Here is a 12,740-nt window from a genome sequence, read left to right as displayed (position 1 = left end):
GCCATTTGAAGGGGCAACCAATCATCACCTTAAACATCCCCTTAATGTCAGTAGGTCAAAATGACAGAACTCCCGAGTAGCACTCTGACTGTACCTACACCACATTAATTGGAGCAGTTCACAATTGAGCCTTATCACTAACTTCTTGGTGACAATTCAAGGTAGGTAACAAATGCTGGCCTAGCTAGATATAGCCACATCCAGTAACCTTTTTTAAAAAAAATCAAAACATTTAGTTTAAAGTTGGTCGTGCCTTGACCAGGCATCTCTCAATATTAAGAAAGTTTCATAATTTTAATGACAAAGTATCTCAAATGAAGTATGCAACTTACAGAAAATCACAGCAGTGCACCTCTTATTTGAGGTCCTCCTGGTGTTGAATCTAAGAAAATTCCATCCGGTATAAATGTTGAGAATTAAACTCTCACCACAAGTATTTTTAATTTGACATGTTATGACTTAACTCTGTAGCAGGGGCAAGTTGAACTTGGACCTACTGGCCCAGAGATAGAGACATTGTCACTGCTACAATAGCCCCAAAATGTATTTTATGACTCTTCTGTGTCACTGACTGAATGGGAGGCATGTTTTCAACTGTTTCCATTTGTTTCCCTACTGACTGCCCCTTCACCTCTATAAGTAAGGCTGAGAATTAACAGGAAAGTGCAAAGGTCGTGATGATATACTGAACATGCAACTCCCGTGGAACAGTCGAGAGTTTCTGATTCTGCATCTTCTGCAAACATCTAAGCTATTTTAATGCTTTCTTTTAAACACTGAACACAGTCAGTGTTTATCTTAACTGGATGTGTTCCTAAGAGCTATGAAGGTGATATTTTACAGACCTATACAGAGGACTGTCATTGCTACCATATTGAATAAATGTGTTCTAAAGTGAGGATGGTTCAATAAGTGAAACCACATAATTACCTGTGGTCACTGTGTACATGGCAACTTTTTTTTATTCACTCATGGGACATGAGTATCGCTGGCTGGCAAACATTTATTACCTGTACCTAGTTGCCCTTGAGAAGCTGGTGGTGAGCTACTGTCCACATTCATTATGTAGACCCTTAATCCCCTTAGGGAAGGAATTCCAGGGTTTTGACCCAGCAACAGTGAAGAAACAGTGATATTTTTCCAATTCAGAATGGTGAGTGGCTTGGAGGGGAATTTGCAGGTGATAAGTGTTCACACGTATTTGCTGCCCTTGTCTTTCTAGCTGGAAGTGGTCATTGGTTTGAAAGACACTATCTAAGGATCTTTGATGAATTCCTGTAGTGTATCTTGCATATAGTACACACTGCTGCTACTGAGCATTGGCAGGAGAGGATGGTTGTGAATGCGGTGCCAATCAAACAGGCTGCATTGCCCTGGATTGTGTCAAGCGTTTTTGAGTGTTGGAACTGCACCCATCCAGACAAGTGGGGGAATATTCCGTCATTCCTGACCTGTGCCTTGTAGATGGAAGATAGACTTTGGAGAGTCAGAGTGAGTTATTCCTCAGAATACTCCTTACTTCTGACCAGGTCTTAGAGCCATTGTGTTTATGAGCAAGTCCAGCTGACTTTCTGGTCAACATCAACCCCCAGGATATTGATAGTGGGGGATTCAGAGATGCTAGTACTACTGAATATCAAGGAGTGGTTAATTATATTGTCTCTTATAAGAGATGGTCATTGCCTAGTATACACGTGGTTTGAATGTTACTTGGCACTTGACACCCCAAGCCTGGATATTGTCCAGATCTTGTTGCATTTGAACATGAACTGTTCCAGTAATTGAGGAGTCATGATTGGTGCTAAAATTTGTGCAATCATTGGCAAACATCCCCCTTCCTGAACTGACAATGGAGTGGAAGAATTATTTTATTTGTTTAGCTCATCACCCAACACCATGGAGAAAAGAGTGGGAAAATACACACTTCCCCTGTTCCTAGTTAATTCAAAAAGACAGAAGGTGTGAACATATTCTTGTTTATGCAGAAAAACAGGTCACTCATTAGGAATGACTATCACTTGTAGAAACCACAATTACAAGTTTGACTTACGATCTTGAATTGTTTGTAAGTGGGGCATGAATGTACTCAGGATTATTCAGTGACTGTTGTTTACTGTAAAATGTCATTCTCTGTTTGGATAGCTGATCAGAACCAACTGTCAATGACAGCACTCTTCTTGTAATAGAAATTATTGTCATTGTTTTCTTTCTGGCATTCTTGTGTTTGCCCAGTTGAGTGCAAGGGCAGAAGTTTGGCAACATGTATAATCAGTAATATTTCCAACATTTTGCACAAAACATAAAATAGCTCATTTTTAGACTAAAATTACTTTGTACACTTAAATTACCATTGTCAGCTGGGTTTGCATCCACCTCTGATCGTTCCACTTCTGACTCTGAATGATTTGAATGAATTGTATGATTGATGTATATGACTTCAGATGTCTGTTGAGGGCTGTGTTTGTGGTGCTGTCTCCGGCTATCTGATGATACTGAGTTTAAAGTTCTGTGACACTGCACATTTTTCATCTTCATAGGACGCAATACCTGCACCAAACTGTGATGATGTTCCTGCCAAATTAAAAGTTATTATATCAACTGAAGAACTGTGTATGAAATGTCACATGTTGATGACTATTATGCAACCCAACTGTATTCAGCAGGATTACTTTAGGTTTAAATGCACTGTTTTCACAATATCTTTTTGAAATCAAAGTATGTATGATGAGTAAAGTTCTCTACTCAGTAAGTACTGGGTTGTGTGATGATTATGGTCCCTATGACTGGGCAACAACCTGAAAGAATCTTTGCAACTTCCCAGCATATCTTGGATATCAATATCAGGCGCTAGGAACAACAACCGCATGAAAGTAACTGTGCCCAGAAACATAATCACTTTGTATTGATAGGATTCTGGTGTTACCATCCAGTTGTGTTCTTCTCACTATAAGTGTCAATATAACTTGAAGAGATATAGCCATTAACTAGATAATAAATGGCCACATAAAGTACTCAAAGGCGTAAGGTTGGTTCATGGGTGCCTTAGCACTACTGCCCCTCCATATCACAGAAGCCGGCTGGGGTAGGCTTGACCTCCCATTCCACCAAATATCCCTTGCTACAAACACAGCTGGTTGGGATGCTACAAAATTCAGCCCCTGAAATGACATACTGGAAAAGATCAGCTAATCCATCAAACTCATTTTACACCATGATGCCGGATTCTCATGGATGAAATCTTCCCACTGCCCTCCACCACCTATTTGCACCCTCATGCAATGCAATCTTCTAAGAGAGAAAACTAAAGCAATCCTTTTGTTTCCACTTTGCCTCTTTCCCATTGTTTGAAACCCTCATTCCCAAATGAATGGCATCTTCAACCTCAGTTGGTTTCCATCTCAGGCTCCAACTGATTTGTATATGTTGTAAACGGCACAAGTCCTAGTATTCTTAAATTATACATTTATAGTGTTTTACAGATTATTCCTGATAATTAAGTTATTTCTCATGCTTAAAAATGTACGAGTGAAATAGAAAATTAATGCCAGAAGAAAATTCAAATAATCACATTCTGATTTAACAACTTTAAGAAGAGTAACCTGTATTTGACTATTCCATCAAACCAAGATGTATTTATAGCTTAGTAAATTGCACTGAATAACCAATTATCTTACAAATTATATCCAAGATTCACTTTTTTCATCCATTTGTCAAAAGAACTAATACAAAGATAAAAACTAACAGAATGGTCTAACAGTATAACCTTGATCAATAGAGAAACTAGAACACAAATACTTTGAATTTCCAAATACAGTGTTGTTAACATAAACTTTGGATGCACCTTATCTTTCCATTTAATGATGTTTTCACTTAGTGGATGAGAAGGTTTGGGATTTCCTTCCAGTTCTGCCATAGTTGCTGCGAGTTTGTAGTAATTTAATTCCAAGAGAATTAGTTTTAGAGATGCCTAGGAACAGAAATTATATTGCAATTCTTAAAATGGGAGAAAAAGATATACAATGATAACTCTGACATTTTCTCATTTTCTGATCTCTAAATTTGTGTGACAATGCTATTTTCTAAATTCAGTATACATTCCCAATATCACTTGTCAATGTACAATTGCAGTGTAGGGGAGGTGTTTTGAACTGAAGGGAGATATATAATGCTACTCCCCTGGACTCAGTTTGAATTATTGTTCTTTCTATATACATTGATGATTTGGACTTTGGCACAATTTTCAGGAGAATGTAGTTAGGTTGGTGGAACTGGCAGACATAACATGAAATTCAACATAGGAAAGTATGCAATAATATTTGGGTGGCACGGTGGCTCAGTGGTTAGCACTGCAGCCTCACAGCACCAGGGGCCCGGGTTCGATTCCAGCCTTAGGCGACTGTCTGTGTGGAGTTTGCACATTCTCCATGTGTCTACGTGGGTTTCCTCCCACGGTCCAAAGATGTGCAGGCCAGGTGAATCGGCCACACTAAATTGCCTGTAGTGTTCAGGGGTGTGGGGTTATAGGGGGATGGGTCTAGGTGGGATGCTTCAAGGGGCAGTGTGGACTTGTTGGGCCGAAAGGCCTGTTTCCACACTGTAGGGAATCTAATCTAATCTAATACACTTTGATGAGGAGAGACAATACAAACTGGCACATTTTGAAGTAATGCAAAAGCCTGGAGATGTTAGTATACAAATCTCTGAAAGTGGCGGATCAAGTCTGAAAAATTAAATAATAAAGTTTATGAGATCCTGGATTTTGTTAATGGAGGTATTCATGCAAAGGACAAGAAGTTCTGCTAAAAGCAATATAAAAAATACTAATTTGGCTGCAGGTTGAGAAAGGTGTCTGATCCCGAACACCACATTGTATGAAGAAGGTAAAGCCAGAAGAGATTTACTAGAACAGTTCCAGGGCGAAAGGTTACAGGTACACAGATTGGAAAAATTGGTGTTCCTCCAGCACGGAAGGCAAAGAGGAGTTTTGACAGACATTTTGAAATCTAGCAATAGCTTGATAGAGAAAATAAAAAGGAAAATAAAAGTTTCCAACAGCTGAATAAAAAGATGCCTTATATTTAAAATTATATACGTGATAATTGGTATAAGAAGCAAAACATGAGAAAACAAAGTGTGGAGCTGGATGAACACAGCAGGACAAGTAGCATCTTAGGAGCAAAAAAGCTGACGTTTCGGGCCTAGATCCTTCATCAGAAGAAATGGTTACATGAATGGTTAGGATTTGGAGTACAATGTCAGATTGGCTGCTGATAAGTTTTCTAATAAATATATAAAAGGGAAAATTAAATATTGAGTGAGAAAAGAGTTGGGAAATGGAACTAGCTGGGTAGCTCTTCAAAAGAGCTGATGCAGACTCAGTTGGACAAATGGCCTCCTGGTGATATGTTATAGGGCTCACAGATGTGAAGTGGGTAAGTCTTCCTGAAAGAGGTGGTACGACTCTATTTCATTGTGGAGAATGATTAGGTTTTGAGGGAGTAATGTCATGAGAAACAAGTGAAACAGGATCCAACATGAAATTTGATCCAAAACTGGACATTTTGGGTTTATTTGTTCAAAACAGAATTTTTCTTGTAATTACATCTGATTCACTTACATACAGGCAGATTTTCCAATGTTGTTATTCACTCTTAAGTCTCATAGTCCTTTAGTCTAACTTCATCTAAACATTGACATGACAGGAAGTTATACCTCATCTCGCATTGATACAGTTTTTTCTTCAGTCTGCGGATCTGAAAATGATGGATTTTTGTAACTTGTACTGATCATCTTCTCTAATCCTGAGAAAGCAATCAGAATATTTATTGTTACTAGAGTTGTATAGCTCAATTATTCATGTTAAGCCAGGTTCTGTCTCGTTAGAGAAAACTTAAAGTGGAATCCAACCTTCTTTGTCCTTATTTACTTTGTTTATAGCATCTTGGAGTCTTTGCAGTTTCTGTGCTAGTGCAGTCTTCCTTCGTTCCTTATCCATCGTGTTCCTACCATCTTCTTCCTGTTATAAGGAGAAAGATGTATTCACATTTTACTAGCTCAGGATAATCCAAAGGAGGCTAAAAGCAAAAGATGTACAGTCACTACTCTTATTAGAAGCACAACAGGCTGCACTTGGTTATGTTTTTCTTTCAAATGTCCCTGCAAATCTCTGGTTTACGTTCAGCCTTAAATTCTGATTGCAGATTTTGAAATCAAATGTGCAGTAAAAATATGGACAAAGGCTTCCAATTTAAATATCTTCCTACTGCTAATTGGCATGTTGAATGTTTTCCAACACTTCTGTTATGTAAAAAATTCTGACCCTTGTCAACATTATTTTCAACATTTGCTTGCATATGTTTTACTTTTACGTAAGGACATAAGATACAGAAGTATATAAGAACATATAAGGAGGTCTTTAGGCCTCTAAAGTGTCCCTACCATTCAACAAGATCATGACCGATCTCCCTTAGCACCAACTTTTCTTTCATGCCAGCTCTTCACAGCCCCCAACTCCCCAATTATTCAAAAATATGTCTACATCCTCTTCAAATTACTTTCATTGATTTAGCCTCCATAAATTTCTGCAGTAGAGAATTCCATGCCATTCACTACCCTCTGGTAGCAGAGATTCCTTTGCATCACACTTTTAAATTGTGTCCTTTATTCTTTACTCCAGTACCCATTAGTGGGAATATCTCTGCATCGAGCCAGACAAGCCCACTCAGAATCTTGTATGTTTTAATAATATCACGCCTCATTCTTCTAAACACGAATGAATAAAGGCGTATTAAGTCAACCCCCTCAATCCAGGAAGCAGCCTCATGAATCTCTGATGAACTGTCTCTGATGCCTGTACATCCTTTCTTAAATTCAGAAAACAAAGCTACATAATATTTCAGGTGCTGGCTTCAACAACATCGTATACAGTTGTAATGTGATATCCCTATTTTTAAAACTCTAGCCCTTTGCAATAAAGGCCAAAACTCACCTTAGCAACTTGCTGCTTCCACATGCTCACTTTTTATGCTTCACGCACAGGAAGACTCAGATTCCTCTACGCTACACTGTTTTGAATCCAGTCTCCATTTCAGTAAATAATCTGCTGTTTGATTCTTCCCGCAAAAGGTGTGTGATCTTGTACTTTGCAAGTAGATACTGTTTGCTAAGCTTTTGCCCATTCACAACTTATCTTTATTGTGTTGGAGATTCCTCCGTTCTTCACACAATGTTCCCTCTATTTATGTTTGTAGTATCAGAGCATATGGATAGTTCTACAACCTGCCCTCTCCTCCAAGTCATTGCCATAAATAGTAAATTGAGGCCCTAAGACAAGTCTTTGTGACACTTCACTATGTCTTTCCTACTTGTAAAGAATTCAGAATTTTGTCAATCCATGCTAATATATTAAACACATCACATTCAGCGCCTAGCTTGTACAAAAGCCTTTTTAATCGAATGCCTGCTGAAAATACAAATACAGTGCATCTACAGTTTCCCTTAAAAACTCTGCTCCTTATGTCTTCAAAGAACTCTAGCAAATCTATCAAGCATAATGTTCCTGTCACAAAACGATGTTGACAATGTCTGATTGTGATATTGTATTTCCAAATGTCCTGCTATTTCTTCCTTAATAATGGACTCCAGCATTTTCCCAATGATGGAAGTTAGGCTAACTTGACTAGATTCACCCTCCAGAAACTTGGTAATTCAGTGAGCATGTATTAACGTTAAATTTAAATACATACTTACATAATAATCTGTAAGCAGAAATTCTGTTTTGTTTTCATCTGATAAAATGGATGTGTGGTCCAACAATATCTGAATATCTTCCTCAACATTAATATTTTGTACAGCTTCATGAATTTGACTTTGACGCTAAACATAAAGATATTTTATTCCATTACATAAACACAAAATTTACAAATCCATATGCATGTTACTTAATATTATTTATATAAATATAAGAATGGAAATATACTGATGGTACAGGTCTTACTTCTATCAGTGTTCTTCCAAAACAAGTGACATGTTCACTGTATTTATTTAAAATGTCACATAGCAGCCTTATCTTTTCTTTTTCCAAATCATATATTACCTATTGGAAAGAAGAAAATAACAAATGTTCTGAGACACTTCAAATGTAAATCCATCAGATAGACACAGAGTTCATCCAATGCAATATTGGAAGGAAATATAGCTTTAAATTGAGAAGCAAGGAAACTGTAATATAACAAGTCTATACAAAAAGTCTCCAGCTATAACTGAGGTTTAATCAAAGCTCAGTATATCTTTTCTTATTCATCCCTATGATCACAGATTTGTAACAAGATTTTTTTTGGAGCAGCTTATGGTAGAGCCTACCTAGGAATTCTGGATTTAATGATATGTAATGAGGCAGACTTGATTAGGGAGCCTAAGGCAAAGGAACCCCTAATGGGCAATGACCATAACAGTCTGCCAGTGGAGTGGGGGGGGGGGGGGGGGGGGACTTGAATCAGATGTAATGGTATAACAATTGAGTAACAGTAACTACAAAGACATAATGGAAATAGCTGACCAAAGTTGATTGGAAGGGGAACCTACCCGAGAAAATGGTGGAGTAGCAATGGCAGGAGTTTCTGGGGAGTAATTTCGAGGCACAGCAGAAATTCATCCCAAGAAAAAAGAAACATACTAGGGGGAGGACAAGTCAATTGTGCTGACAAGGAAAGTCAGGGACAGCATAAACGCAGAAGAAAAATTAAACCATGTGGTAAAGGTGATTGGGAAGCCTTTAAAAACCAGCAGAGGATAACTATAAAAGCATTGGAGTGGGAGTTGGGGGAATGGGGGTTTGGGATGAATCATGAAGGTAATATAAAATAACATTGCCAGAGTCTTTTAACAGTGGCATGGGCAGGAGTGATCCAGTGATCTCATTGAAAGTTACACAATACCGAGAGGCCTGAATAGAGTCGATTTGGAAAACATGTTTCCACTAGTAGAAGAGACTAGAACCTTACGGAACACCCTCAGAGTGGAGGGACAACTAAGAAGAGGAGGAATTTTTTCAGCCAGAAGTTGGTGAATCTATGGAAATTATTGCCACAGAAGGTAGTGGCGGCCAATTCATTGAGTATATTGAAGACAGAAGTAGATTGTTCCTGATTAATAAGGGATCAAGGGCTATGGGAGAAGGCAGGAGAATGGAATTGAGAAACATATCAGCCACGATAGAACGTTGGAGCAGAAGGGTTACCGGGCCTGAAACATTAACACTGTTTTCTCCTCCGCAGATGCTGCCTGAGCTTTTCCAGCAACGTTGTCGTTGTGTGTGTGCGTCCGTGTGCGTGTCCTAAACTCTTTAATCTACCCTCATAACTGAAGTTTCTCAATCCTGGAATCGTTCTTGTAAATTGCTCTGTCCTCTCTCCAATGCATTCACGTCTTTCCTATAATGCAATGTCCATAACTGAACATAAAACTCCAGCTGAGATCTAACAAGTGTTTTGTGCAAATTCAACATCACCTCCCTGCTCTTCTTAAAGCTATGCTCATGTTTTATTAGCTGCTCTCTCCATCTGTCCTGCCACCTTAAATGATCTGAGCACATATGCATGCAAGTCCCATGGCTCTTGCATTACCTTTTTAATTGTAAACCCTATTTCATACTATTGTCCAATGTTCTTCTGACAAATCTGCATCATCTCTCACTTCATAGTATTATGAAACTTCTACTGAATTTGATCTATGACCTGTCCACCCACTCCACCAAATTATCAATGTCCTTTTGGAATCCCACACTGTCCTCTCTACCATTTATAACTCTTCCAGGTTTAGTGTCATCTGCAAACATTGAAATTTTCCCCTGCAGAGTAAGATCCAGAGCATTAATATATTATCAGGAAAAGCAAAGGTCACAACACCAGCCTCTGGGGATTTCCACTACAAAGCTTCTTTCAATTTGAAACATATCCATTGACAAATTTTATATCCAATTTGCTACTGTCCCTTTTATTCGATGACCAATAAGAAGAACAACAAAGAACAATGCAGCACAGGAACAGGCCAGTCAGCTGTCCAAGCCTGCACCACCACATTTTGCCCTTCCATACTAAAACTGTCTTCACTTACAGGATCAGTAGCCCTGTGTTCCATTCCTATTCACGTGTTTGTCCAGGTGGTTCTTGAAAGCAGCTTTTGCGTCTGCTTCCACCACCTCCTCTGATAGCATATTCCAGGCCCTCACTACCTTTTGTGTGAAAAACTTGCCTCAATCTCTCTTTTAAATTTCACCCCCTCGCACCTTGAACCTGCATCCCCTTGTAATTGCCCCCTCCACCCTGGAAAAAGCTTCATATTTTCCACACTATCCATTGCCATTCACAATCTTCTAAACTTCTATCAGGTCACCCCTCAACTCCTGTGTTCCAGTGAAAACAAATCCAGTTAATCCACGAGGTAACATGGTGTGAAGCTGGATGAACACAGCGGGTCAAGCAGCATCAGAGGAGCAGGAAAGCTTGACTTTTCGGGTCGAGACCCTTCTTCAGAAATGGGGGAGGGGAAGGGGGTTCTGAAATAAACAGGGAGACAGGTGGAGGCGGATAGAAGATGGATAAAGGAGAAGATAGGGTGAGAGGAGACAGACAGGTCAAAGAGGCGAGGTTAGAGCGAGTGAAGGTGAACGTAGTTGGGGAGTTCGGGGGGACAGGTCAGTCCAGGGAGGACGGACAGGTCGGGGGGGTGGGATGAGGTTAGTGGGTAGGAGATGGGGGTGGGGCTTGGGGTGGGAGCAACGGTTAGGGAGGCAGGGACTAGCTGGGCTGGTTTTGGCAAGTGGTCAACAGAGGGGAGATTTTGAGGGACAAGCTGGTCTAGTTTTGGGATGTGGTGGGGAGAGGGGAGATTTTGAAGCTTGTGAAATCTACATTCCAGCCCAAGGGTATCAGAGTTCCCAAGCGAAATATGAGATGCCGTTCCTGCATCTTTCGGGTGGCACTGCAGGACCCCCAGGATGGACATGTCGTCCGAGGAGTGGGGGTGGGGGGGGAATTGAAATGGTTCACGACTGGGAGGTGCAGTTGTTCAGTGCAAACTGAGTGTAGGTGTTCCACAAAGTGGTCCCCAACCCTCTGTTTTGTTTCCCTGATGTAGAGGAGGCCACAACGGGAACAGCAGATGTGCTGATGTGAAAAGTCTTCCTCGGGCCTGGGATGGGGGTGGGGGGGTGGGGGGGGGGGGGTGGGGAGGTATTGGGGCAGGTGTAGCACTTGCTTCAATAGCAGGGAAATGTGCTGGGGGTGGTGGGGCTGGAGGGGAGTGTGGAACGGACAAGGGAGTCACAGACAGAGTGGTCCCGCGGGAAAGCACATAAGGGTGGGGTCGGATTGCAGATGGCAGAAATGTCAGAGGATGATGCGTTAGATTTAGAGGTTGGTGGGGTGGTACGTGAGTATGAAGGGGATTCTGTTTTGGTTATTATTGCGGATAGGGGCTGCGAGCAATGAATTGCGGGAAATGCGGGAGACACAGTCGGGGGCATTTTCGATCACTGTGGAGGGGAAGTTGCAGTTTTTGAAAAAAGAGGACAACTGGGACGTTCAGGAGTGGAATGCCTCATCTCGGGAGCAGATGCGGTGGAGGCGAAGGAATTGGGAATAGGGGATGGCATTTTTTCAGGAAGGTGGGTGAGAGGAGGAATATTCCAGGTAGTTGTGGGAGTCGGTAGGTTTAAAATGGATATCAGTTTCCAGTGGGTGCAGAGATGGAGACAGAGAGGTCCAGGAAGAAGAGAGGGGTGTCAGAGATGGTCCAGGTAAACTTAAGGTTGGGGTGGAAGGTGTTGGAGAAGTGGATGAACAGTTCGAGCTCCTTGTGGGAACACGAGGCGGCACCGAAACAGTCATCAATGTAATGGAAGAAGAAATGGGGGATAAGGCCAGGGTAGCTTTGGAAGAGGTAGGCCTAGCCTGGGCCCATGCGGGTACCCATGGCCACCCGCTTTGTCTGTAGGAAGAGGGAGGAATTCAAGGAGAAGTTGTTGACGGTGAGGACGAGTTCGGACAAGTGGATGAGGGTGTCAGTGGAGGGGGACTGGTCGGCCTGTGGGACAGGAAGAAGCGGAGTGCTTTAAGGCCACTGGCATAGGGATTGCAGTTAATCCACCATTTCTTCATAGCTAAAATCACCCATACCAGGCAACATTCTGGTAAACCTTTTCTGTATCCTCTCCAAAGCATCCACATTGTTCTGACAGTGTGGTGACCAGTACTGTATGTAATTTCCAAGTGTGACCTAACTAAAGTTTTAGAAAGGTGCAGCATAACTTGTTTATCCTTATACTCGGTGTCCCTTCCAATGAAGGCAAGCATGCCAAAGACCTATTTTTAAACTACCTTATCTACCTGCACTGCCACCTTCAGTGATCTGTGGACCTCTGCACCCAGATCCCTCTGCATATCAATACTCCTAAGGGTTCTGCCAGTCACTGTACAATTTCCACCTGTACTTGACCTTCCAAAATGCATCAGCTCACATTTGTCCAGATTAAACTCTGTTTGCCATATTTCTGCTCATGATTCCAACTGATCCATATCCTGCTGTACCCTCTGACAGCCCTCTTCACTATCTGTAACTCCACCAATCTTTGTATTGTCCACAAATGTACTAATATGACCAACCACATTTTCTTCCAAACCATTTGCGTAGACCATGGGTAGCAGAGATCCCAACACTGATCCCTGTGTCACAACACTTCA

At 41.0% G+C, this 12,740-nt stretch overlaps 1 protein-coding gene across 3 annotated transcripts in view; it reads right to left on the bottom strand.

Annotated features, from left to right (window-relative positions):
- The window catches only part of nostrin (nitric oxide synthase trafficking), a 56,311-nt gene that overhangs the window by 5,151 nt on the left and 38,420 nt on the right, over positions 1–12,740 (bottom strand). For all 3 annotated transcript variants that reach the window (XM_048534873.2, XM_048534874.2, XM_048534875.2), the window contains 6 exons: positions 7,997–8,095; positions 7,750–7,875; positions 5,908–6,016; positions 5,713–5,801; positions 3,842–3,967; positions 2,349–2,571 (listed from right to left, as the gene is read on the bottom strand). In XM_048534873.2, coding sequence (XP_048390830.1) covers positions 2,349–2,571; positions 3,842–3,967; positions 5,713–5,801; positions 5,908–6,016; positions 7,750–7,875; positions 7,997–8,095 — 772 coding nt within the window. The remainder of the gene's footprint in view (positions 1–2,348; positions 2,572–3,841; positions 3,968–5,712; positions 5,802–5,907; positions 6,017–7,749; positions 7,876–7,996; positions 8,096–12,740) is intronic.

Source organism: Stegostoma tigrinum, chromosome 7 (assembly GCF_030684315.1).
Source record: "Stegostoma tigrinum isolate sSteTig4 chromosome 7, sSteTig4.hap1, whole genome shotgun sequence".
In the NCBI taxonomy this organism is placed as follows: domain Eukaryota; kingdom Metazoa; phylum Chordata; class Chondrichthyes; order Orectolobiformes; family Stegostomatidae; genus Stegostoma; species Stegostoma tigrinum.
Note: the sequence above shows the minus strand (reverse complement) of the source record. Positions and strands in the feature narration are given on the sequence as shown.